General features: G+C 50.8%; 1 protein-coding gene across 4 annotated transcripts in view; it reads left to right on the forward strand.

Annotated features, from left to right (window-relative positions):
* The window catches only part of ARHGEF7 (Rho guanine nucleotide exchange factor 7), a 104,076-nt gene that overhangs the window by 12,900 nt on the left and 66,907 nt on the right, over positions 1 to 24,269 (forward strand). For all 4 annotated transcript variants that reach the window (XM_074378557.1, XM_074378554.1, XM_074378553.1 and 1 more), the window contains exon 2: positions 11,612 to 11,698. In XM_074378557.1, coding sequence (XP_074234658.1) covers positions 11,612 to 11,698 — 87 coding nt within the window. The remainder of the gene's footprint in view (positions 1 to 11,611; positions 11,699 to 24,269) is intronic.

Genomic DNA, 24,269 nt, shown 5'->3' on the forward strand with positions numbered 1-24,269 from the left:
GTGACATTTGAAAAACGACTTGAGGGATATGAGCAAAGGTGTGACATGAATATCTGGGAGAAGGGAATTTCAGGTGGGGGTGGGGGGAGTCTGTGCAAAGGTCCTGAGGTGGGAGCCTGCCTGGCAAATTCTGGGAACAGCAGAGGCCAGTGTGAGCTGGGGGAGGGTGCAGCCGGCTGATGAAGTCAAGGGAACACGGCACAGACCACGCAGGGCCTGCTTGGCCATCGTAAGGAGTTGATGTAAAAATCAGTAGACTTTGTGTGCAGTTTTAGGTTCCCAGAAACATTGAGCAGAAAGTACAGGGAGTTTCCATACACCGCTCTCCACTTTCCTCCATTCGTAACATCCTGTATTTGTGTGGTTCGGGTGTTACATTACTAGCCGGAGCCCACAGTGTGCGTCAGGGTCCCTCTGTGAGTGCGGTCTGTGGGTCTGGACGTGACATGTGTCCATCACCACGGTGTCACACAGGATAGTTTCACTGCCCTGAAACCTCCCTGTGCTCCGCCCGCTCATCCTGCCCCATCTCCTAGTCTCCAGCAACTCCTGATCTTTTCATTGTTGCCATAGTTTTACCTTTTCCTGGATGTCACAGAGTTGGAATCACGCTGTGTGTGGCCTTTCCAGATTGGCATCTTTCCCTTAGTGATATGCATTTAAGTTCCCTCCATGTCCTTCTGTGGCCTGATAGCTCCTTCCTTTTCAGTGCTGAGTGATCTTCCCTTGTCTGAGTGGACCACAGTCTATTTATTCATTCACCTACTGACGGGCATCTTGATTACTTCCAGCTTTTGGCCACTATGAATAAAGCTGCTATAAACATTTGTATTCAGGTTTTTGTATGGACATGTGTTTTCAACTCATCTGGGGAAAGCATATTTACCCAGGAAGCAAGATTGCTGGACCTCAGGGTAAGAGGGTGTTTAGTTCTGTAAGAACCATCTCCCGCTGTGTCCGCAGCAGTTTATTCCTGCCGGCAGCGGTTGAGAGTTCCTGCTGCTCATGCCCCGGCCGGCACCCGGCGTCGCCAGGGTTGGGTCTGTGTCATTCTGGTGGGTGTGTAGTCACATCTCTCTGTGCTTTAATTTCCATTTCCCTGATGACGTATGATGTGGAGCATCTTTTCATGTGCTCTTCTGTCTTGCCGTCTGTGTGCCTTCTTTGGTAAGGCGTCTGTTCCTTTTTAAACCCATTTTTAAATTGGGTTGTCTGTTTTCTTGCTATTGAGTTTCAGGAGTTCTCCATATATTCTGGATACAGGTCCTTGATTGGATGTGTGTTTTGCAAATGCACTACTTTCCTCCGGTCTGTGTCTTATCTTTTCATTCCCTTGAAGGACTTTGGCTTTTACTCTGAGTGACATGGGGAGCTTTGAGGGTTTTGAGCAGAGGGGTGACGTGACAGGCAGACTGTCAACGCGCAGTGAGATAGTTCAGGCACAGGAGTATGGAAGAAACGACTCCTGAGCGTGCTTTGGTAGCCTTATCTTTAACTTAATGAAGGTGAATTTTTCCAAGTGATTTTTTGAAAACTTGGAAAAAGTATTTCCCAACCACACACTGCCACATATCTCACTCAGCCCCGGCCCTATCTGTGTCAGCCTGGACCCTGCAGATACTTAAGTTTCGGGAGATAACGATCTTTTTAATCACCTTTTTAATATGAAGTCTCAACTGGCTTCTTTGAGGGTAGGAGCAGTCCAAGCTGCGGCCGCCCCTCCCCGGTCTGCCCCCAGGGAGGCCCAGCTGCTATGTAGGGAGAGGCCCGCTGGCCAGTGCTCGTCCTCAGCTGTCTTCTGTCCCCTTGTTCAGGGCTCCCTCTCCGAAGAAGGTGCCCTTCTGCTTCGTAGTCTCTCCAGAATCAGCCAGCCCTCCCTGCGGGCCTTCAAACCTCCGACATGTGAACATGTGGGTGAAAACAGACCTTTCTCTAAGGTGGGCAGCGTCCAGTCTTCTGGCCCAGAGGCTTTAACATACCTTAAGTGCAGCTTCTCAGGCAGTTTACAAATGAAAGACAAGTTCTTTAGTTGGGAGGGAAGGGTGGACAGGCACCAGGTGGTGGGCTGCTCTCAGGCCCACTGCTGCCCTTCAGTTTCACTGTGTGTGTGTGTGTGTGCGCGTGTGTGTGTGTGCACGCATGCGAAGGGGATGGAGCGTGGGCAGCGAGGTAGGCGAGGGGGGCAGCAGGGCAGGCTCAGAGCCCTCGGAGACATCGGAGAGCACAGGTCTGAGCAGTGCAGCTCCAGCAGTGGCTGCGGGGACAGGACTGGACCTTCTAACCTGAGGTGTCCCAGTCAAAGGCAGGAAGCTGGGCTGTTCAAGGGGAAAAGAGCAGACCTGTGAGACCACTGCCACCAGTGTCCATTCTGAGAGCGATCGCACATGCTGCAGGGGTGGGGGCTCCATCCTGGAGGGTCCCGGCCTGCCTGCTGCACCGAGACTACAAAGGGACCCGGCAAGTTCCCACTGGATTTACTTCCCACCTTCCCACTGGGGACCACAGGCCTTCTCCGTGGGCTTTCCCACCAACGGACAGCAGGGAAAGATCTCGCCAGTCACTCTGAATTGTGTCCACTGGGAGAGGAAATGGATGTCAGAGGACCGGGAACAAGCAGACAGTGAGCTGGGGAAGAGAGCAAGCAGGGCCAGCCTGACAAATGCCGGTTCCCAGGTGGAAAGTGTGAGAATGAGAGGGAAAAGGTGATTATTCACAAGAACAGGTGAAACTGCAGTTAAGAAGTCTCTGACGACGAGGCCCAGTTTGCGTCGTCTGATGAGTCTGTACTCTTTTCCCGGATCAAGAGCCTTCACAGGTGTAAGAAATGGCGTCTGCTGAAGGACCGAGTGGCACATTAACAAGGGCCCGTCCCGGGCACAGCCAGACGGACACGTGCTGCTTTCCAGATCGTTCTCACTTGACAATTAGTACACACCTGCCTGTTCTGATCTAGATTATTGAGGGCGCAAAATACAACTTCAGTGGAGAAATTTAACTAGGTTATCTGGAGAATGTTTATGCTTACATTTTAGAAGTCCATTTTGGGCATTGGTATGAATTTGGAATGGTTGCCACCATCTTGGAAGGACTTAAAATGTGCTTTTGGAGTTTGTGGGAATCAGGCCTCGGGGGACACATGAGCTAATTTAAGCCATGCAGGCTTGCTGGTCCCCCCTCGACCTCCCACATGTCTGGGATGGCCGAACTTAGTGTGTCCATATTTCTGAGTGCCCTTTGTAACTTAGCAAGTTGCATGCTGATAGAAGATATTTTTATCTTTCCATAGCATCCAAGTAGGAGCTGGGCTTCAGGATACATTGAAGAAGGAGGAAAGCAAAAGAGAAACGTACGTTCTTAAAGGCCTACGTTTCTTTCAATAAACTACCTGCAATCCCAGGCTACACGCTTTTTGGGAGCTAATTTACCTATCTGGTATTTAGCAACCAAGCCCCTGAGCTCTCTGCCGGGCGCTCCATTGTTTTCTGGTGGATTCGGCAGCCTTCCATGTGAGCTGCCGACCTGTCTTCCCTCCACTGAGCCTCTCCGGCTTCAGGATGAGGGCTCCCGGGGAAGACGTGGTCCCTGGTCAGGAGATGGCTGCGACCTAGTCAGAGTGAAGCAATGGCTACCAGGTAATTAGAAGTTAGATGAGCCATCAGGTGCTAGGCAGACTTTCAGGAGGTGAACGTAGGATTTGAAATAGCGCTGCATCTAAGCACGGAGCGTGGAGGCCTGCCCTACAGGGACCCCACGTCCTGACAGTGGGAGTGCCTGTCTTAAAAAACTATTTTCTAGTACTTGTATGTGGTGCAAAATTCAAAGGGCATCAGAGGACAGAGTGAAAAGTAAGTTTCCCTTCTTCTCCTGCCCCCCCCCGGCCATGGCCTCTCCCCTTTGGGGTCTGGTGTGCTTCCAGGGGTTGTCCCTGCATTTCTGAACACCCAGGCATGTTTTCTTCTTGCTTTTTTCTTTAAATATAGAAGGTAGTAAGTCGTGCACCCTGTTCCCCGTGTTCCTCGTCCCCCACCTACCACAGCCAGGAAGTCGCGACCTGTTAGTATATAGAGCCGCCTCTTTTTAAAAGCCCGCCCTTTGCGGTGGTGATCTGTTCTATGGCAGAACTGTGATGGATTTAACCCTTTCTCTCAGTTGTTTCTCATTTTCTGCTGTAATGCTGTTCTCTTTCTAACTGTACCCCAGGAAGCTCACCGGGTTAGGGTCCCCCCAGAAAACACAGCACAGAGATGGAGACACTAATCACAAAGTGAGGGCGGGGTAAGGACTCACCAGGGAAGCATGGGGGAGCGGGTGCTGGGGCTGGCGGGCGTTGGTAAAGGCTTGACAACAAGTCTCTGTGGCGAGAAGCCTGGATCTGCGGTGTCTGGTGACTTCCGTGGGGTGACTGCTTCCACCGTGGCTGGTTCCAAGCTCCAACGTGACGTCACTGAAGGCAGAGCTGGGGCAAGGGGAGCACGTGGTCGGCTCTCGTGAGCAGCCCTGGGACATCTCCACACTGCGTCCCCTGCCCAGCGGGGCAGCCACCTGCCTGCTGGCCTCCTGCTCCCGGAAGCCAGAGAGCAGGGCAGCCGGGCTGATGCAGTCCCCGGGGGTCAGCCCCCTGGAGCACGGGGCAGGCTGGTGGCCCTCGCAGGCTGTGTGACTCTGTGGGGTAGGACCTTTCTGCTGAGCCCGTTTCCTCATCTGTAAATGTTCTCTGACCCCTTCTACACTAAGGGTCCCATGCTCCTCTGTGGTCAGCGAGTTCAGTCACCTAAACAGGAAGGCCATCTAGTCATGCTGGCTACTTAACAGGAGGTGCCTGTGGGCCCCTGCACTCAGGGAGCTTCTGTCCAACGAGGGAGAAGACACATGCTCCAGCAGGTCCGGCCACACGAGGGGGAAGCGGCTGGAACCACCGCTGTTGGGAGGAAGTGATTCTGCAGCTGGGGCGGTGAGGCTGTCGATGGCAGAGACCTGGGGAGGCCTTTTCTTCTGCGGTCAGCAGCTCATTTTCCCAGTGCGGGGAAAACGTTTCTCCAGTTCAGTCTACTTAGGCTGCTAGCCCTCCAGGTGTGGTCCTGGTACCATCAGCATCACCTAGGGCCTCATCACATGCGGTGTCTCGGTCTCCGCCCCGGACCTCTTGATTAATCTCTGTGGCAGGCCCTAGGAAGCTCTTACTCTGGTGACTGTGATGCGTGTGTTCATTCAAGACATTCCTGGATCTGGATGAGAATCAGGCCGACGGGGGATTTCGAGCTCGTGCGCGCACACACAGACTCCTGAGCTAGACCTCAGGCCTCCCGGATCAGAACCTCCGGGAACTGGGATCCCAAGGACCTGGCGTTGCCCAGATGCTACCAGCTGTGGTGGTTTCTCTGCTCTTCATCTTAACTGTTGCAGGGATGCTAAACCTGTTCAATTATTTTCGTTACTGTAACTGTCTATTCTTTCTCATGTGGCTTTGGAAACTAAGACTTGAAACACTTTTAGAGTCGGGAGAAGGCAGCTGCTTTAGTTGGTACTTTATTTGGACCGAGGGTGGAGCCGGCTGCTCCCGGCACGGAGTGGGTGGTGGAGAGGAGTTGGGGCGGGGGCTGGACAGCTGCGGAAGCCCTGGAGGTCTGACCTGAGCGCTGCCTTGTGATTTCGTCTGCAGCCAATCCTCAGAACATCAGACCCAGCCCTTGTCAAATACTGAATACAAAAACCGCATTTCAAGGGAAAATCACAATGGTTCTGGGATGAACTATGCCCCTGCCTGATTAGAGTTCTGGATAAAAAAGCCTGGAGTTTATTGCTGTGGGAGATTTGGGAGAGGATTTCTGGGAAGTGAAGGGGCAGCTGTCGGTCTTCTGAGGCCAGAGCTGCTCTCTGAACACACCTGGGGAGGGTGTCGAGGAGAGCTCGCCCCTGGGTTCTGCAGGCCGTGGTGATTATCAGTAAGGCTGCTGGGAATGTTCCTGTAGGTGGCTTTTTGTGGACATGTGTTTTCATCTTTCTTGGGTAGATACCAAGGCGAGGAATTGCTGGGGCTCAGGAATGTTTAACTCTTCCAGAAACTGCCGTTTCCCCAGTACCACCCACCTCCACTGCTTGGGGTGGGCCTCCTGCCGCCTCCTGTCCCGCCAGCAGGGGATACTATCAGCCTTAGCGGTCCCCCTGCTCTGGTGGGTGGGGAGTGTCCGCTGTGGTTTTAATTTACACTTCCCTCACGACTAAGGATGCGCAACACCTTCCCATGTGCTCCCTTACCATTCCTGCCACCTCTCTAGCCAAACACGAAGGGGGCTTTTAAACTCTCCTCTGGTATCATTCTATCTCAGATGCATTTTTTTCCCACTGCAGGTTCACCCACAGCCTCAGGTACCCTCCATTACTCACCACCCTTGAAAACATGATGGCTTTTTTAAACATCACACCTTTGAAGATGCAGCTCCATCTGCCTCTTGGCCCTTTCCCCCCAGCTCAGGTGTCACCGTTTGGGCTGTGACACCTCTGCCCATCTGGCCTCCATGGTCCTGAGTGCAACTGTCACGTGTGTGCGTTCTGCACGAGGGCAGGGTCTGGCTCTCTTCTCCGCAGGTGTGGTGCCCTTCACGTGATCCCGCCCCGTACTATTGAAGTCATTTATTATGCATTTGATCCTCCCAACAGCCCTGTTACACAGGCTGAATGTGCGAACCTTAAACTGGGGACAGGGGTGTAGCCACAGAGAGGCCCGGTGGCTTGTCCAAGGTCAGTATGCATGTTACAGTTAGGAACTACTTACTACAAAGACTTGACTCTTTCAGGTTGCAGTTCTCCAAACAGGTGTGTAGCTTTAGGTAGAGAGTTCAGGGCAGTTTTAAGGGAATTCATTTCCAGGTCCTCAGCTTGCATGTGTGCTCAACTAACAGCGACCAGCCCGAGGAGCTGCCTGTGACCGAGGAAAGCGTCAGGCTGGTCCAGCTGTCCCACCCACCCCTCTCAGGCCGGCCTTCTCTTGCTTCACCCCTTGTCTTCCTGAGGGGTGGGCTGCAGGGTGGAGGGCGTCCTGGCCATGTCACAGAGCACAGCGGGAACTGCCTGCGGTGCTGGGAGGGGAATGACTGATGACTGCATGTTGCAGCTCAGGGTTCCACTTCTTAGCTTTCATGGAAATTCAAGGAGACTCTAATCAGGCTGTTAGCTGATCTAAAATTTTTACTTATGACAGATTATATCTGGACTTCGGCTATGTAACTCAGAAGGCTTCAAAGGATCAAGTTACATTCAAACAAAACTCCTTCCATTTCCGTGCACTAATTTTTATGAACAAGCTTTCTCAGTGTTTGCATAAAGAACCTCGGAATAGGACTAGATAACGTATATGCCATGTCCTTCCCGCAGTAACTCATGGTCATTCGGGGAAAAGGGAACTCATTAAAAAAACCCTACACGTCTCATTAAGATACATATTTCCACATAAAAATCTGCACGTTATATTTAATGCTTTTCATCAAAAACTGTAACATATGTTTCCATTATTGGTGAACTCGTAACAGTTGTGTGAATTCAGAAGAGAAACCATAACAATTAGATCTTTGTGGACTAATAATTTCAAATGTAGAATCAATTCTTATTATTGGTAGCTGCCTTCTGCAAAGTCACTGTGACCACTGAATGAACCACTGTTCCCAGGGAAGCACAGGGTTAGTTTGCTCCGGGACTCAGGTCACAACATTTGGTCAACGAATGACTACATAATCTTGTTTTTGGTCCATTTCTGTCCAGAGATGGCCTATTTAACATATATTTTTATAAATAACTACATGCAATATTTCTTTATAATAAAACAGTATTTCCGTTACAGCATCATGTGATCTACCATAGCATTACTGTTCTAATTTAACTCTTGCATTCCGTCATATACACAGGACACACATACATTGCGTGCGCGCGTGCACACACACACACACCTGCTGTATACTGTATAATACGCACAGGAATGTAAGAATGCCCTGAAAAAAGCATTAAGAAAAGATTAAACATTTTAAAATGTATGGAAACCTTACTGTTGGTGGAGCCATGGGATGCGTGGTGGGGCAGTGCACGTGGTGTGGTTAAACCTCTGGACCCTGGCTTGCCCCATGAAATCCAAGGGAGAGTGGTGAAACTTACCGGGCAGAGAGGACGAGGTCAATGAGGGTGGCACGTGAGACCTGGCAGTTCTCCCTCAGGAGCCTGGCTTTCACAGCTGGTGGATGCTGTCAGCAACTTTCCCTCCCAAACTGGCTTGAAAAATGGCTTCAGCGTTGTCCGCTTGGCTCGTTGCCTCAAATCTTTAAGCATCTCAGCGTAAGGGATGAATGCCGTGGAGGTAAGGCGTTTAAATGTAAGGCTGCGTTCGGACACAGGGTCACACTTTTCCATGTCATTGAAAATTTTTTCCAAGGTGGAGTTCCATTCCGATATTTTGGCTGCTGTGAGGGGAACAATTCTTGGAGCTTCAGGCTGACTGCCACCACCATCCTTGTCGCTGACTCCAGAGCTTTGTTTTGCCATCTCGTCCAGCTCTTTGTTAGTGGGTTCTACGGCCATTTCTGCCAAAATTTCCTCCATGTCTCCTTCCTTCATGTCATGGAAACCTTCTCCATTTATCTGTTGTGCAATGTGCATTGTTTTTGATACTGTTCTTTATGCTTTCCGTAACACCCTCAAAACCTTCAAAGTTTTTCACAGTCTGGCCAAACACTTCCCCAACAATCATTGATGGTAGCCTGCTTGACGCTGTCCCAGGCTGTGCTGACATAGTCAATAACATTGCGAACAGTGACTGCCTTCCAGTAGGTCCGTCATGCTGGTCCCCTTGTCGGCACTGAGAGCCTCGGAAGCCTTGCTATAAAGCTCCCTGGTGTAGAGGGCCTTGAAAGCTTTGATCACACCCTGACTGAGCAGTTGGATGAGAGATGCCGTGTTTGGGGGCATTAAGAGAACTTCCATGTTAGGGTGGGCATTTTCAAGTTCTTCACGGCAATGAACTGGGGCAATATCCAGAATTAATAAAACCCTGAAGGCAAGGTTTTTGCCATGGAGATAGCGTTCAGCTTCTGGGATGAAGCAGTGGTGGAACCAATCCCAGAATATATCAGATGCCATCCATGCCTTTTTGTTCCATCTCCAGTGGACTGGCATACGGTTCAAGTTTGTCCCTCTAAGTGCTCGTGGGTTTTGTGCTCTGTGTACCAGGAGGGGTTTGCACTTAAAGTCACCCTTGGCGTTTGCACATAACAGCAAGGTTGCAGAGTCTTTGAATGATTTAAAGCCAGGAGCTTTCGAGGCCATTTGCATTACATAGGTTCGTTTGCCAACATTCTTGTAAAATAAGCCAGTTTCATCAGCATTAAAAACCTGCTCTTCTGTATAACCCTTTTCATGTATAATGCTTAACAGGTATTTTTTAAATTCTTCTGCAGCCTCTTGATCTGTGGAACTTGTCTTGCCTGCAAGTTTAACATTTTTAATGGGGTATCGCCTTTTAAATCGTGCAAGCCAGCCTGCACTAGCTGAGAAGGGTTTAACGTTTTCTTGACCCTGGGTAACATGACCGTAAATTTCTTTGGCTTTCAGCCTCACAACAACGCTGTCCGCTACGCCCTTTCTATTGGTTGTCATCTCCTGAATCCACAAATTTAGCTGCTTTTCCATCTTTTCCATAGCTGCATCACGTACGATGGAGGTTACTTTGGCACTTTCTGGAGCAGCTTCACGTACAGATCTGCGAATCTCTTCCTTTATCTGGATGTACCGTACTGTTGACTCATTAACATTGAATTCACGGCCAACAGCACTGTAACTCAGGCCTGAATGAAGCTTATCCAGCACACGGATTTTCTCTGTAAGGCACATTACAACCTTCTTACGCTTAGGAACACTAGACAGTGTGTTAGCACTGCGCTTGGGGGCCATTTAGAACAGTGAAATCCCCAGGAAAAAGGAAAAAAAAAAGTGAAAAATGTGGCACCAGTAGACAGCAAAAAGGACACCTGCTTATATCATGAGCTTAAGCAAGATGGCAGAGCATGGCCTTGTTCAGACTGAGCTGGAAATGTATGCATAAGGCAATTCAAATTCCTTGCTCTCCCCATGTCTATAAATGACTGAGAAGGTGTGGAAAATACTGATTTGGGGATTGCACATACATTTTATCAAATAGGTGAGTTTGGAAATACAGAATCTGTGAATCATGAAGATTGACTGTATTTGTATGCAGGAACTGAGGAGGAGGAGTAAAATGGACTAGAAGGCAGCTTTGGTATTGCAGGTCCACTCAAGTTCCACTGGGGAAAAAGATCTGTTCAATATTTGGAGGGAAATATGTTGGCATTTCAAAGAATTTTTAAACTGTAGGAAAAAGAAGTCTCATTTCTTCCCTCTTTGCACTGCTGAACGCTCTGGCTTAGTTTTGTAATTTTAAAAGACCTGAGTACTTTGAATGAAACCAGTATTACCGAGAGCCCTGATGGAATACCGTGATTTCCCCCTAGAGGTCAGAAGGACAAAAATGTCTAGAATGTCCTCAAATGCTAGAATTCTGGATGATACTTTAGTGTAATAACTGCCAAACATAGAGGCTTCATATGTACTTAAGAACAACAAAAGGTCTTCTGAGAGCTCAGCTTCTCGCTTGAATGTTCTGTCATTGGTACTGTTCCTGGTTTCCTTAGTCTCTTGCCTTGGGAGGCTGTCAGTAACTCCTTATACGTGTGGCCTGTGGCCCTCACAGTTCTGCCTTCGACCAAGCACCGGACGGTCTGCAGGAGCCCTCGCTACTCTTCTCCTGTGGTGGAGGCTGCATTTGCCGCGATTTCTCTGCAGCTATTCGCGGACGAGTAACCGGCTATTTTGGTTAATCATTCATGCAGCACATGGTCTATACTTGGAAAAGAAAACACTGCACTTTAATCCCAACATGCATAATTTACGTTGCTAATTATTTAAAATCGTAGTATTAGAACTCTAGCTCCACTCTAGAGGGGCGAGGAGGAACTTGAGAAACACCGAGCAGCGGAGGCCGAGCTCTCCAGGCCCCTCTTGGGCGGGGCCGGCTGTGTCCGCCGGGGCCGCGTCGGAGGGCGAGCTGCCGAGAGTCCGCGCGTGGGCCGGGCCCGGCGGGCCGTGTCAGAAGGCGAGCGCCAGGAGCCAGCGGAAAAGTCCGCGCGTGGGTAGGTCAAGAGGCCGCGCCCGAGGGCAAGCGCCAGGTGCTGCGGGAGGGAGGCCGCGCCCCAGGTGCGGAGAAGAGGAGGCCGCGCGCCGGGCCGGGTGGGCCGCGTCCGGGAGGCGGGGGACCGGAAGAGGTCGCGTGTGGGCCGACTGGGGCGCGGTCTGAAGACGTCACTTCCGGCGCCGCTCCACTTCCTGGTGAAGGAAGGGGCCTGAGATTGGTGCAGCCCGGAGGAAGGAAAAAGGGTGAGGAGAGGCGCCGGCCCAGCGGGCGGGCGCGGGGACGGCCAGGGTCGCTCCGGGCCGCCGGGGCCGCGCGCCCTGGTCGCCGGCGGGGCCGGCACGCCCGCTGGGGCCGTCTCGGGGGCGCCTCGGGGCGCGTCCGCGGCCTCCCCGCGGCGCTCAGCGTCTGTGCTCTGTGTTGCAGGTCTACCCGGAGCCCCGGAGCGAGGGCGAGTGCCTGAGCAACATCCGCGAGTTCCTGCGAGGCTGCGGGGCGTCCCTGCGCCTGGAGGTGAGCGGGCCGGGCGGGGGCGCGGGCGGCCGGCGGGGCGCGGGGATGCGAGGCGGCAGGCCGCGGGGTAACGGCCCGCAGCAGCGGCGCCGGGAGGCGGCCTCAGGGCAGGGAGGAGCCCCAAATCTTGCCAGCTGCAAAGAGGAAAAGTGGTTCCAGTAGCTTACGGTGCGGGTGACAACACGTTTTCGGCAACCGTTGGTTGTCAGCGGTGCGCTCTGATTCTTTGGTACACGCCTCAGCTTTAACGCTGCTCTAGGGATTCTAGGAGGACCCGCATCCAGGCCTGGGTCAGCCGTCAGAACCCTAAGCAGGTGATCAGACAAAGCTGGGAGAGATAAAATGGGCCCCCAGTCCTCCCAGTCTCATTTTTCTTCCTTAGGCCAGAAATTGGGTGGTTTTTATTCTGATAATCGGTGTTTAGGTTACAGACATAATAATCTATGTCTCGGGGAGCGGACTGGGCGGGGTGTCATTTCCATGTCGCTTAGAGTTTCGTCTCTACGCTAAATACAGTCTTTCAGCGGCCGCTCGCTTTCTTTGCCTTTTCATCTTATTTTATGTGTGATTTTTCTTAATGCTGAGGTAGTGCTTTTGATCAGCAATCTAGCTGCTTTTTTTTTTTTTAAATTTGGGAATTGCAGGCCAGTGAGGTTGTAATCAGTTGGGGGTTGAAATCTTGCCTTTTCTCCTGCAACTTTACCACTCTCTGTCTTTATCTCCTTATCTGAGCACTGAGATGAATTATACCGAGCTCCTGGATGACTGTGCATGAAAGCATCTCCCACAGAACCATAAAGGTTTCCCATTCTAGAAGGGTAGTCTCTAAGGTTTCTCAGGAAATAAGTCTAGAAGTCATCAAATCTATGAGGAAGGTTGTATGGAAAGCTTATGAGTTGGTTGAAATTTGGTAGAGATTAAAATACTGTTTTTCTGAATGATTGTAAACATTAAGTTGGTAGCGTTTGATGCCTGCGAGGGTATTGTGTACAGCTCAGTGCAAATGCTTGAGGGAGATTCCAAAGTGGAGATGCAGCTGTGTAGGAACTGGGGAGACACTGTTTCAGAAAGGGCTTTTCCTCTGCTGGATGGGCTTTGTCACTTTACCATTGAACTTCCCTGTTGGGCTGTGAAAGTAAATACTTCGCGTGTAGCAGTTGTTGATTTTTCTTTTTTCAAGAAAAATCCATCCTTTGTTATGGGATTTTATTACCCCCTTCAAATTATGGAGTTTTGTTTATTTTTCATTACAGTAAATTTGAAACTCAGTTTGCACTTTGATTATAGTCTGACAACTTTAGTGTTAAGATTTTTTAAGAAAGTATTGTTTTAAAGACAGTTGAGTGTAAAAATAACCCTCATTCTTAGTTTTCCAAAGACTGCTGCTGAAATTTTATAAGCAACTATTTTTTAAAATTAAGAGTTTATTTAAAGATGTTCTAGAAGAGAGTTTGTTCACTAACATATCCCAAGCATCTAGAACAGTGGTTGGTATACAGTAGGCCTTTAATAGATACTTGTGATTAACTGATGACCTTGAAGTTGTAGTTGGTAGCAAATATTTCCTTTTAAATTAAAAAAAAAATCATTGTGACTTATTTTGCATTATTTTTAAAGAATAAATATCTCTTCCAGTAAATTTAAAATCGAGACAAGTTTAGTTAACATTCAAGTTCAGTTATAAGTCACACTTAAAACTTTTAATTACCTAAGAGTAATAAAAAAGACAAAGGAGTGGGAAAAAAAAGCACATCAAAAAACTTATACATTGTTTAGTTACGCTGACAAAGGAGGTCTGTATGGTATGGACCCAACTTGGGCTTCCAGGCTTGTACTGACCCGTGATGTGAAGGGACAGGCCTGTTCACTGAACGATAGCCTCACACGTGGACCATAGAGTGGTGGTTTCCCAATGTTTTTAATGAAAAATTCGTGGAAAGGGAGTAAAGAGAGAAAGACCTTGCTCTTTTGAAACACCTTCTAGCTCTACACACTTCATTTTCATAAAATTCTGGAAGACAAGGGACTGACAAGACCGCTTTGGAAATTACGGACATGACTCTGAAAATTGATAGTTTGAGTTCTGAATTAGCTTTTGTTCTAATAAGTGTCATGATGCTTTTTTCCAGGGTTATTTTAGACTGAATTGGTTTGTAACAGACTACCTATTTTTGGTATATGTATTTTCTTGTTTCCCACCATTATAAACTATCCTAAGGTTTCTTATAGGAAAAGAGGAACTGAACATCATAATTACTTTATCAGTCATATTAATGCGTACACGTCTTAATTGTTGAAAATCAGGTATTATCCTCCAACAAGTTGTTCTGATTATGAAAGGAGTGTTAATTTTAAAAGGATGTTGTATACTTTGCATTTATTGTTAAACTTTGAAAAGCAATTTAGGTGTTAAGTTGAAAACATTTTCAAATTTGGAAAATTAAAAAAAACTAAAAATTGGAAAACTGCATTTTAGGAAAACAGCACATGTAACTTCAATGATTCTTGTGATTTTTTTTTTTTTTTGGCTACCCAGTAAGCATCTTACTTGGTTTTTTAAAATTTCCTTAAATAGTATGGAATTTGATTAGAATTTAGGTTTTTTCCCCATGTTCTTAAAGGTGTATAAGGTAAGATCTTACGTAAAGATGACCCCGTTTAGAACTACGTCTAGGTAATTAAAGTAGGAACTTCTGAAAAGTTCAAGTTTACTGGTAAAGGAGCCAGGCGCTGTGATTCCATCCAGCTTGTGGATGTTACATTTAGAAACCCGTGTTTGCCTGGTGTACGTGGCAAGGGCAGAGCTTGTCCTAGATGCACAGGTGACATTGTGAGAGAATGTTGTTCATGCTGACCGAGTTCTGCCTTTTTAGTTTCCCAGAGTCTCTACCTGGCCCCTGACGTCAGTCCTTAGTGTCCTGCCGGGCTTTGGTTACTTGTAGCACTTTCTGGAGGACTTTCACATGCTGTAGTTGGCTCCTTAGTCTCTTAAGGTATCACAACCCTCGTTTTACAGGAACGAAACGCAGCCTAGCTCACTAGTTCTCACTGTTAAACACATGAACGCCGGCCACGGATCTGCTGTTGGGCTTTTTAAGAAATACTGATGTGTGGACCCATCTCCAGAGGTTGTAGGCTCAGCGGGCCCTGGGGAGCGGGCGTGGACGTGAGAGCCTTGGGGCTGGGGTAAACAGAAAGGCCGACCTGGCCATGCGGCCAGGCTGCTTGGCTGGTAGGGGCCAGGCTGGGCTGCCCGCCTGTCTCTGGACCTGAGTCAGGTGCTCCTCCTGCCGCTGCGGGCGGCCTTGCTGCCTGGCCTGCCTGGAGGGGAGGTGCCCTCTGCTTCAGGGTTGCAGCTGCTCACTTTGCACTCGCCTCTGTCGTTAGGTAAGCTGTCAACACCTGCAAACTAACGTGTGTCTTCAGCGGCCACGGGTGAGCCAGAGAAGGCGGCTTCGGGTCGGGGGTGCTGCCCCGGTTGTTTAGTTGTGCTTGAGCCCACGGAAGGCCGTCCCCTCGTCTGCAGGACGGCTTAGGAGGGAGCGTTCTGACTTCTCTCCCAGGGCTTTCAGTAGGGCTTTGTCTTGGGGGCTTGTTTTGCAGGGCGAGGGGTGGACTTGTTCACGTCGCGGATGTGTCTTGGCTGCCTTTGATGTCTTATTTTTCACTTGTTTTTAACATTTGTGTCTGTTAGCTAACAATCATTACTTTCTGAGACCTCTCTCCCTGTGCCACCATTAGTGGCACTTGGCGTCTTAGAGTAATTTTTCACAGAAAACCGAGTTTTATCACTTCCCAGGAATCGTGGTGTCGAGCAGGTCATCCTTGGTGGGCGCTGAGTGGTCAGCTGGGCGCGCTCTCCCACCGCGGTCTGGACCTGTCGTGAAGGTCTCCTGCTTGGACTTTCAGGGTCTTTCTTACCGCCTGGTGGTTGCCGGTGAAATCCCGTTTCTGCTTTGGCAGGCGTACATCACAGCGGCCTGAACCCCGCCTGCAGAGGGGGCGGCGTGCACGTGGTGCTTAGGACAGTTTTAGGTGCTGAGTATGTAGTAGCTGCTACCATCATAAGTATCATTCTGTTTGGTAGTTTGAATACATTGGTACATATTTTCAAAAAAATCTGTCCCCACATTCATTATATACGATTCAGGAAGTAGAGAAATGTAAGAAGAAAATAATTGTATAATAATGCCGTCTAGAGATAAGCAGTGTTAAAATTAGTATATGTTTGTCTGTCTTTCCTCCTTCGCACATAGGTAAATATGTTTTTAGAATATCCATGACATCATAGTGTACATACTGTTTTATGACATGCTTTAACTAGATGCAGACTGTTTTCTCACATTAAATAACTGTCTACTTATTTTTAACAGCTTCCTCGTGGTTTGTGGTGCTGATCCCCATCGTTGTTTCTAAGTTTTTAGTCCTGTGAACAGTGAACAGTGTGATGGACATTTCTGTACAACATCTTTCATCCTTGATTATCTCTCAAGGAGAGAGTCCCTGCAAGGCGGTGCGTTAGGTCAGAGGTGGGGCGTGCGAAGGTTTGAGCACTGCTGCCCATGGTCTCCGCGACGGCGTACCCCCTTGCTGGGAGCAGGGGACACGGGCGCCCTTTGCAGTCCGCCCTGTGACTGCCTGTGCCTGTTGTGTTTGTCTCTTCCCTTAGGAAAATGGAAACCTTCCAGATAAATGTTTTCTTTTTCCCTCTTGTATCGTCGGCAGTGCCCGCATTTCTTGGTACACAGTAAACCAAAGCAAGTGTGACCTGCTCAGGATTTCCTGCATTGGACTTTTGAAGGATGTGAAAGAAAAGCTGCCAGAATAGGAAACACAAGTTGAAAACCTCAGACACTCACAGTGCTGCCTTCCAGCTTGCTCTGGCCAGGGGCAGCCTGGGGCCGCCGGTACCAGAGGGAACTTGGGCTGGAAGCGTCTTGAGACTGTTTGCAAAGGTGCCAGTTTCCCTTTGTGGGAGTGATGAAGTTTTCATTTTCTCTTTAACGTTGAGAGAGAGCGCGGAGGGGTGCCTGGCGGGCTCTCTGGTGTTGCCATCAGCTGGCCTGTGGGCTGAGGAGTCAGGGTGAGGCTTTGAAAAGGAAATTGCCTTATGTATTTCTAAAACGCTCGTCTGTCCTGTGTGTTTCTGAAGGACAAATTCTTTTATTAAACTTCTTTGTCTTCTCAATTCTCTCCTAGACTTTTAGCTAAGGTTGTGATTGAGATTTCATACGAAAGAATATTTAAAAATACCATTCAAGTAACCGGAACGTGTGCATGTGTAAACTTAAAACTGCTGACGCAGCTCTAAGAGCAACTGAAACAGGGCAAAATGCATAGTCCCTCCCCCGGGGGTGGGCAGCCCCAGCAGGTTCCGCCTTCCACCTGGGTTCAGGCAGAGGGACAGTTAGGCTGTTTGCACAGCTCTGTGTTGAGGGTGTGCTTGAGGCCACACAGCAGTCTGTCTTCTTAGCTAGCCGCCTTCTGTCCTCCTGACTCCGCGGTGAGCTGGGAACGGCAGGTAGGTAATGACGTAGTGCTTGTTGACTGACAGCTGAATAAGCTTTTCAGGACAGTTTAATTCATGTCTTTGCCAGAACTTGCCTTTTAAGAAAGTCGAGATAAGTTAAGTAATAAGTCATTTGGGAGATGGAATGAGTAACTGTTCTCCAAACATCGTGTTGGTACTTACAAGCAGAGAAACTGAGATTGTAATTCTAACTTTTCCTGGCAGAGCGTGCACCTTGCCCCCGTCTTGCACTGCAGAGCCTGGCCTGCTGTCCTGTGGGGCGCGTGGTCAGTCTCCTCCGTATACAGGCTGCGTTTCCCTCGTTGCCAGACCTTCCCTTAACCGCAGGTCTTTGGGTGTCTCAATGTCTAGACCAGACATTTCTGTCCAACAGGAAAATGCTGTGAGCATGTTTGTTACTTTAACTTTCTTAGTAACTACATTAAAAAAATAAGAAACATGAAGTTAATAAGACGTTGTCTTTAAGCCAGTGCACCCATAATGTTGTTATTACAACATGTAGTTAAAAATATTTATGAAATTGTTTCTTTGGTTTTTCACATTAAGTCTTTAAAATCTGGTGTGTATTTCTCAGACTCACAGTGTCTCTCTGAATTGGCCTTCATTTCAAGTGCTCAGGCGCTCACAGGCAGCTGGCCCTCACATAGGACAGCGCCACTCCGGGTCATGGAGAGGCTGGGGGACGCAGTGCTTTTGACACTGAAGGTGACTAACATTGGTTCTGCACAGAGTACGTGCCTGGGCGCCTCACGTGGACTGTTTGGTTCAGTCCTCCCAGACGGCCTGCAGAGAAGGCGCTCTCCCCATTTTGCAGGTGAGCAGACTGAGACATGAGGTGTTTAGGGGTCCTGAGTTGTGCACAGCCCAGCAAGTGAGGGTGTGAGGATTTGAACTCAGATCCCGCAGCTGCGCAGACTGCGTTCTGTCAGGCGGGCTGTGCCTGGACTGACTAGGTGAACTAACGCTGTGAGGTCGCGCCGTTGGACTGCCTCGTGGCAAGGAGGTCTCAGGAGAACTCGGCTGGTGGCAGGGCTGGCCTCGTGGGCGTGTGACCCGCATCGTTACATGGCCCCGCACTTGGTTTAATGCTGTGCTCTCCCCTTCAAAATCCTTAAGAACTTTTGAACAAGGAGCTCTGAGTTTTCAGTCTGTGCTGGACCGTGCAAATTGGTAGTTGGTCTCAGCTAGTGGCATCGTTCTTAGAGGTGTACGAGAGGTGACAAGAATAAGCAGCACTTTCTGGGTGCTTATCATGTCCTGGGCCCTGGTCCTAAGACGTGGACTAACTCGCTCAATCTCCAGGCGACTCTGTTGTGTTAGGTTGTATCCTGATTCCAGTGTTGTGATTGGAAGACTAAGGTACTGGGGAGTAGGGCGCTTGCCCCAGGCCCAGGGCTGGTGAAGGTGGAGTAGCCCGCCACCCCGCCTCATCAGGATTCCGGAACAGCGTCGGTCCTTAGGAGACTTCCTGAAGGGATGCAGGAATAGAGGTAGGTGGGACTAAGTGTGAAAGGGGAGGCGTGTAGGTGGCTCAGATACTTAAGCTCCTCTCTCGTGTCATGCTGGTGAGGCTGAAGTCCCAGACGTGGTTCCGGGTAGACTGGGCCGGCCCGGTGGACTGTGGCCCAGCTGGGAGGAGGCGGAGGAGTAAGGTGCGGCGCAGCGTCCCAGCCCGCGTCCATCCCGCCGCCAGGGAGCGCCTCTGCTGCAAAGTCAAGACAGCATCATCTCTCGCGCACCGAACGTCAGCCCGGCTCCCAGGGAGCCGCCGCCCCACCTGCCCATCAGCACGACAGCAAGTACTGCGGCCTCAGGGTTTGCTTCTCCAAAGGGTTGTTTCAAGAAAGGTGCCCTCCAGCGTGGGCTGGTGGGTGCGGAGCAGGAGAACTGCGGGGGCTTGGGGGAGGACCCTCGGAGGAGCTGGAAGCAGTCTCTGCACTGTCTGGCTCTCCCACGCCTCCGTGAAGGCGACTTAGCCAAGGCTGGGTGCTGGGCTGGGTACACGTCCGGTTCCTGCAGAGCCGGGACCGCAGTGCTTGGGGAGCTTCTGCCTTCTCACCCAGCTGCCGGTTAGAAGCAGGACTCAGCCTGGACGACAAACCTCCAGGGCACTGTGAGCACTCGGGGCCTGCTTGTCCTCCCGCTGGCACGCAGGAGCGCTCAGTTTAAGTACGTGTTGAGCACGTGAGACTGTGATGGACGGGATGGTCCTGAAGTTTAGTTCACGTGACACATTTGAATGATTGTGGCTCCTTCCTTGGAAGCTCACATTGCAGTGGTTTGATGTGTCATTTGGACGTACTTCTGGGGATGGACTGTCCTTCTGCAGGGAGGATGGTCCCAGCCATGGCCAGCGCTGAGGAGGGCACAGCGCGTGGGACAGATGCATTCAGGACATCCCGTTGGGCTTCGGAGGTCGCCTCCTTTACTCTTGGGGTCTCCACTCTGGGACAGACCTCAGTTTGGATGTCCATGAACAGGGTTTGTGTGAGGGTGTGTTCCCAGAGAATGTCTGGAAAGGTCCAGGGGAGACAAGGACCCTTAGCCCCGTAGGGACTCGGTTTCTTCATCTGTAAAAATGCAGATTTTGAAGAGGATAATCCCCAGGTCTTGTCGCTCTGTGGTCATCTGAGAGGCGGCCAGAGGGGCGCTGCAACGTCTATCAGTTTATCACTGTGCTGGTGACTGTCAGGTTGTTGTCTGGAAGGGCATTTACTTTTAGAATTCTAGCTGTTTCGCCTTCCCACAGCTGTTAGGTTTGTCTGAGTGCTTCCCTCTCCCCGGAGCTTCTTCACAAAAGGTGCTTATTCAGAAGGAGGTCAGAGAGTCTCCCCAGACGTGGCCGGGTGGCGGCGTGTCGGCCCGTTTCCTGCTCTGTGTCACTTAGCGAATCCACGGAGCCCGAAGGCCAGTTCGGAGACGCGGAGTGATGTTCCAGTCGTTCTGGACCATTTGGAAGAAGCCTGAAACACCTGTTGTGTATCCTGGGGAGTGAGGTTGGGCTCTGGTGTGGCCCCGTGGTGTGTGAGCCCACTGCCACTTCATCGTGCCGGGAGGGGAGACGGCCCTAGAAGCGCTTTCTCCAGCTGAACACGCAGCCTTTCGTTCCCATCCAGTGACTGCAGGAGGGCAGCTCGAGGGATGGGTCAGCTTGCTCCTTGCTCCGATCCTCGCGGGGCCACCTTGCCTGTGGCCAAGCCCACGGGAGGTGGCCTGGGGCCTGGCTGTTCACTTTTCCCAGGGACGCTCTTGGGCATCTTTATCACCGAGAATTCCAGAATCAGAGAGGACCCTGAGCCCGGCTCGACCCTGCACTTAGCGAGTTTCTCTAGCTCTGGTGTGAGAGGAGAAACTGAGCATGTCCTGTGGAGAGTGGAATGGAAATCATCACTTTCCTTCCCCGGCCTCTGATGGGGTGACATGTCAGCAGAGTGTCCAGAGCTTTCTCCGACTCCTGCCCTGGGGACAGGGGATCTCCTCAGGCTGCACGGTGGTGGGAGGCCATGGGAGAGTCTGGGGAAGGCAGGCATCTGTGCGTCAGAGAAAGCCCAGTGCTGCTCTGTTACCTGCCCCTTGTCCCTCTACAGAGTCTTTCTCCTGTGCAAATGGTCACAGCTCCTTGGTGTCCTGGAACCAGCTCAGGTAGAGCAGCTGCCATTGTGGGGCTGCGTTCTGCACGTGCCAGGCTCCCCGCATTCATGCCCACTGCTCTGGGGTGGCTCTGCCGGCCACACAGCCCCTCGTCAGCCTCGGACACATCACCGGCCCAGAGTCGGGGGAAGAAGTGGGTTTCTATGTATGAAACATGTGCTGTCTTGAATCCATTAGGTCACATGCGCGTTTTTCATTTTGCATCCGAACAAGCATCTCCAGTGTTGGCCCGCTGGCGGGAAGAGCCCTGCAGCGGGGGTCTGGGTTGCTCTTCTCCAGGAAGGCCTTGTGAACAATGGGACAGTGTCGGTGGTGACTGCTGCGTGGGGGCCGTGTGACTCTGGGACTCAGGTGCACGTGCAGTCTTGAGAGTCCTCGGGTGGTGTGACTGCCTGCTTCTCTGGCCATAGGAAGTTCTGGTCACTTGGGGTTCCACCTTTTGATCTCATTCTTCTCTTTTATTTCCCATTTCTCACCTTTTTAAAGTCTAGTTAAACAGACTTCTTTGAGTGTGTTTTAGTTTTCACTTTTCTATTTTCATTTAAAAACAAATTAAGAAAATCCCCATTGGTCTTAGGGGAAAGGAACCCCTTTTCTCCCTGGCACTTCCCTGTTGGTCTTGGAGGAAGGCAGAGCCCCCTTTGCTTCTTGCCTTAAAGCAGTTTGTGTCCCTGGGGAGTTCTCTTAAGTCCTGGGAACCAGCAAGAGGATAGGTTCCCAGCGAGCAGTTACAAAGCAAAACAAGTCCCAGGCCTTTCAGACCATATTTAGATGTGAAGTCTGCATTTAGTGAGTTTAAGCAAATAACTTTCTAGCCAGAGTACGCATTTCTGACCTAATTTCTGTTGTTCTCTGTTGGGTGCTGTCTCTGGTGGTTTCTGGAAGCTGCCTGGCCCTTGGCGTGGGGAGCGGTGCGGTCTGACTTCCCACGGCCACTGGCCTCCCGCTTCGCTCTGAGGCCAGTGAAGTGGGTGCGCGTGCTCTGCAGGAAGGCTTATGGTAGATGGGGTGGTACCTGGGAGGGTTGCAGTGTGGAGCTTTACGCATAGTGACCCCAGCACCCCTTGGAGAGTATCTGATTTGTTTGGTGTCTAAAGCTGACCCAGTGGGTCCTTTCCACGAGGGTATGGTGCAGGCAGGAGCGATCTGGCTGGGAGAGGGAGCCGCGTGAGTGCCCCAGGCTCCCAGAAGAGCCTAGAAGGCTGCCTAGCTTGGGGAAAGCAGAGGGAAGTCTCCTTGTCTCCAGCCTTCGCGTTGCAAAAGCAGGCCAGCCTAGCTGTGCGGGAACTTGGGGAGCTTGGTGTGGCAGCGACTGACGTGACGGGGGCCTGCTGGGGGTGCTCTTTTGAGTCCTTGTTCCCAGACAGCTTTGTGGGAAAGCTCTGGATGAAGGGCGAGATGCTTCCGAGTCTGCTGAAGAGGGAGGCAGGGGTGCTGAGGGGACTCGAGAGCGCCTCGTAATCTGCCCCCCCTCCCCCGCTTTGTTGTGAAAAATCTACACCTGGCAGGAAGGTGGGGAGGCCAGTGTAAACGCCCCGTGCCTCCCTGCCGCCCTTGCGTAGACCTTCAACCCGCGTGCAGACCTCGCGGCATTCAGCACGGCGGCCGTCTGGGGGGCACCTCCTCCCGTGCGGCCGCGCCCCCGCGGGCGCCCGGGCACTGCCGGTGCCTCCTTCCTGAGATCCCGTCTAGGTGTGTCCGGTGGTCTCCAGGTCAGCTGCGTGGCTTTTCTTTCTTTAAATGTGGGCCCCAAACCAGGGTCATGCATGGCATTCAGTTTGTTGTGTCTCGTTCGTCTCTTGAGTTTCCACCACTGTTACCCTTTACGACTTCAGGTTTTTGAAGAATTGAGGGTTGTTGTCATGTAGGGTGCCCCACAGTCTGGGCAGGATCTGATTCAAGTCAGGCGTTTTAGGCACGAGCTCTGCACATGTGATGTTCCGTGTCCCCGTGGGTCAGACCAGAAGGCACTTGATGCAGATGTATGCCATGCTGCCGGTGCGGAGTTCCCTCATGAGGCTAGGTTGGCGCCCACCAGCTCTCTCTGCTGTAGAGGGGCCCTTTCTCCTGGTACTTCGCACATCATCTGTGGGCTGGGGCCCAGAACCTTTTGCCTGATGCTCCTAGCAACCCCTGACCAGTCCTTCCTGAGTTAGTTACTGTCATGGTGGGAGCCAGGTGGTACTGCGGCCTTTGGCATGAGGCTGCCTTTGGGGCCTCAGGAAGGGACATTTGAGGGTGGTGTTGGGCATCTAAGCCTGCAAGTTGTGTGCATTTGGCATGTGGAAAAGGAGAAGACGTTCCTTCTGCTTTCCAGAATCCGAAGACTGTATGGCATCACTTGTGAACTTCGTCATTCTCTCCTGAGCTCTGCACTGCCTTTATGCTAGCTTCCCAGGCTTTTTACAGATACCGTGCATTTTACAAACTGAAGGTTTGTGGCAACTGTCAGTGGAGCAAGTCTGTCAGCGCTATTTTTCTAACAGCATTTGCTCACTTCATGTCTCTTGTCACATTTTTTATAATTCTTGCAATATTTCATACTTTTCCATTGTTATTATTATATTTGTGATGGTGATCTGCGATCTTTGTTACCCTTGTAATTGTCTTGGGGCATCCCAAATCATGCCCATATGAGATGGAGGAACTTACAAATGTGTGTTCTCACTGCTTCCCCTACCAGCTGGTCCCCCATCGCTCCCTCTCCTCAGGCCTGCCTCTTCTCTGAGACACAATGTTGAAATTAGGCCAATTAATAACCCCACAATGGCCTCTGAGTGCCCAGGTGAAAGGAAGTCACACATCTCTCACCTTCAGTTGAAAACTGGAACTGATTCTGCTTAGCGAGGAAGGCTTGTCGAAAGCTAAGATGGGCAGAAAGTGAGGCCTCTTGTGCCAAACAGCCAAGTTGTGATGGCCAAGGAGAAGGTCTTGAAGGAAATGAAAGGTGGTCCTCTGGCGAACACATGAATGATGAGAGAGCAAAGAGCAAAACAGCCTTATTGCTGACGTGGAGAAAGCTCAAGTGGTCTGGATGGAAGACCACACCAGGCTCGACACTCCCTCGGCCAGAGCCTCGTCCAGACCCAGGCCCTGGCTCATTGATTTCTGCAGGGGCTGAGAGAGGGGAGGAAGCTGCAGAACAGCTGGAAGCCAGCAGAGGTGGCTGGTTCCTGAGGCTGACGGACGGAAGCCGCCTCCGTGACATCGAAGTATGAGGTGTAGCCGCGAATTCTGCCGAAGATGTGGCTCAGGTCATTCATGAAGCTGGCTACACTGCACGGCAGGTTTTCAGCGCCGGTGAGACAGCCTTGTGTTAGAAGGCACCACCTAGGGCTTTCCTTGCGAGAGGGGAGAAGCCAGTGCCTGGCTTCAGGGCTTCACAGGACA

This window comes from Camelus bactrianus, chromosome 14 (assembly GCF_048773025.1).
Source record: "Camelus bactrianus isolate YW-2024 breed Bactrian camel chromosome 14, ASM4877302v1, whole genome shotgun sequence".
NCBI classification, from domain to species: domain Eukaryota; kingdom Metazoa; phylum Chordata; class Mammalia; order Artiodactyla; family Camelidae; genus Camelus; species Camelus bactrianus.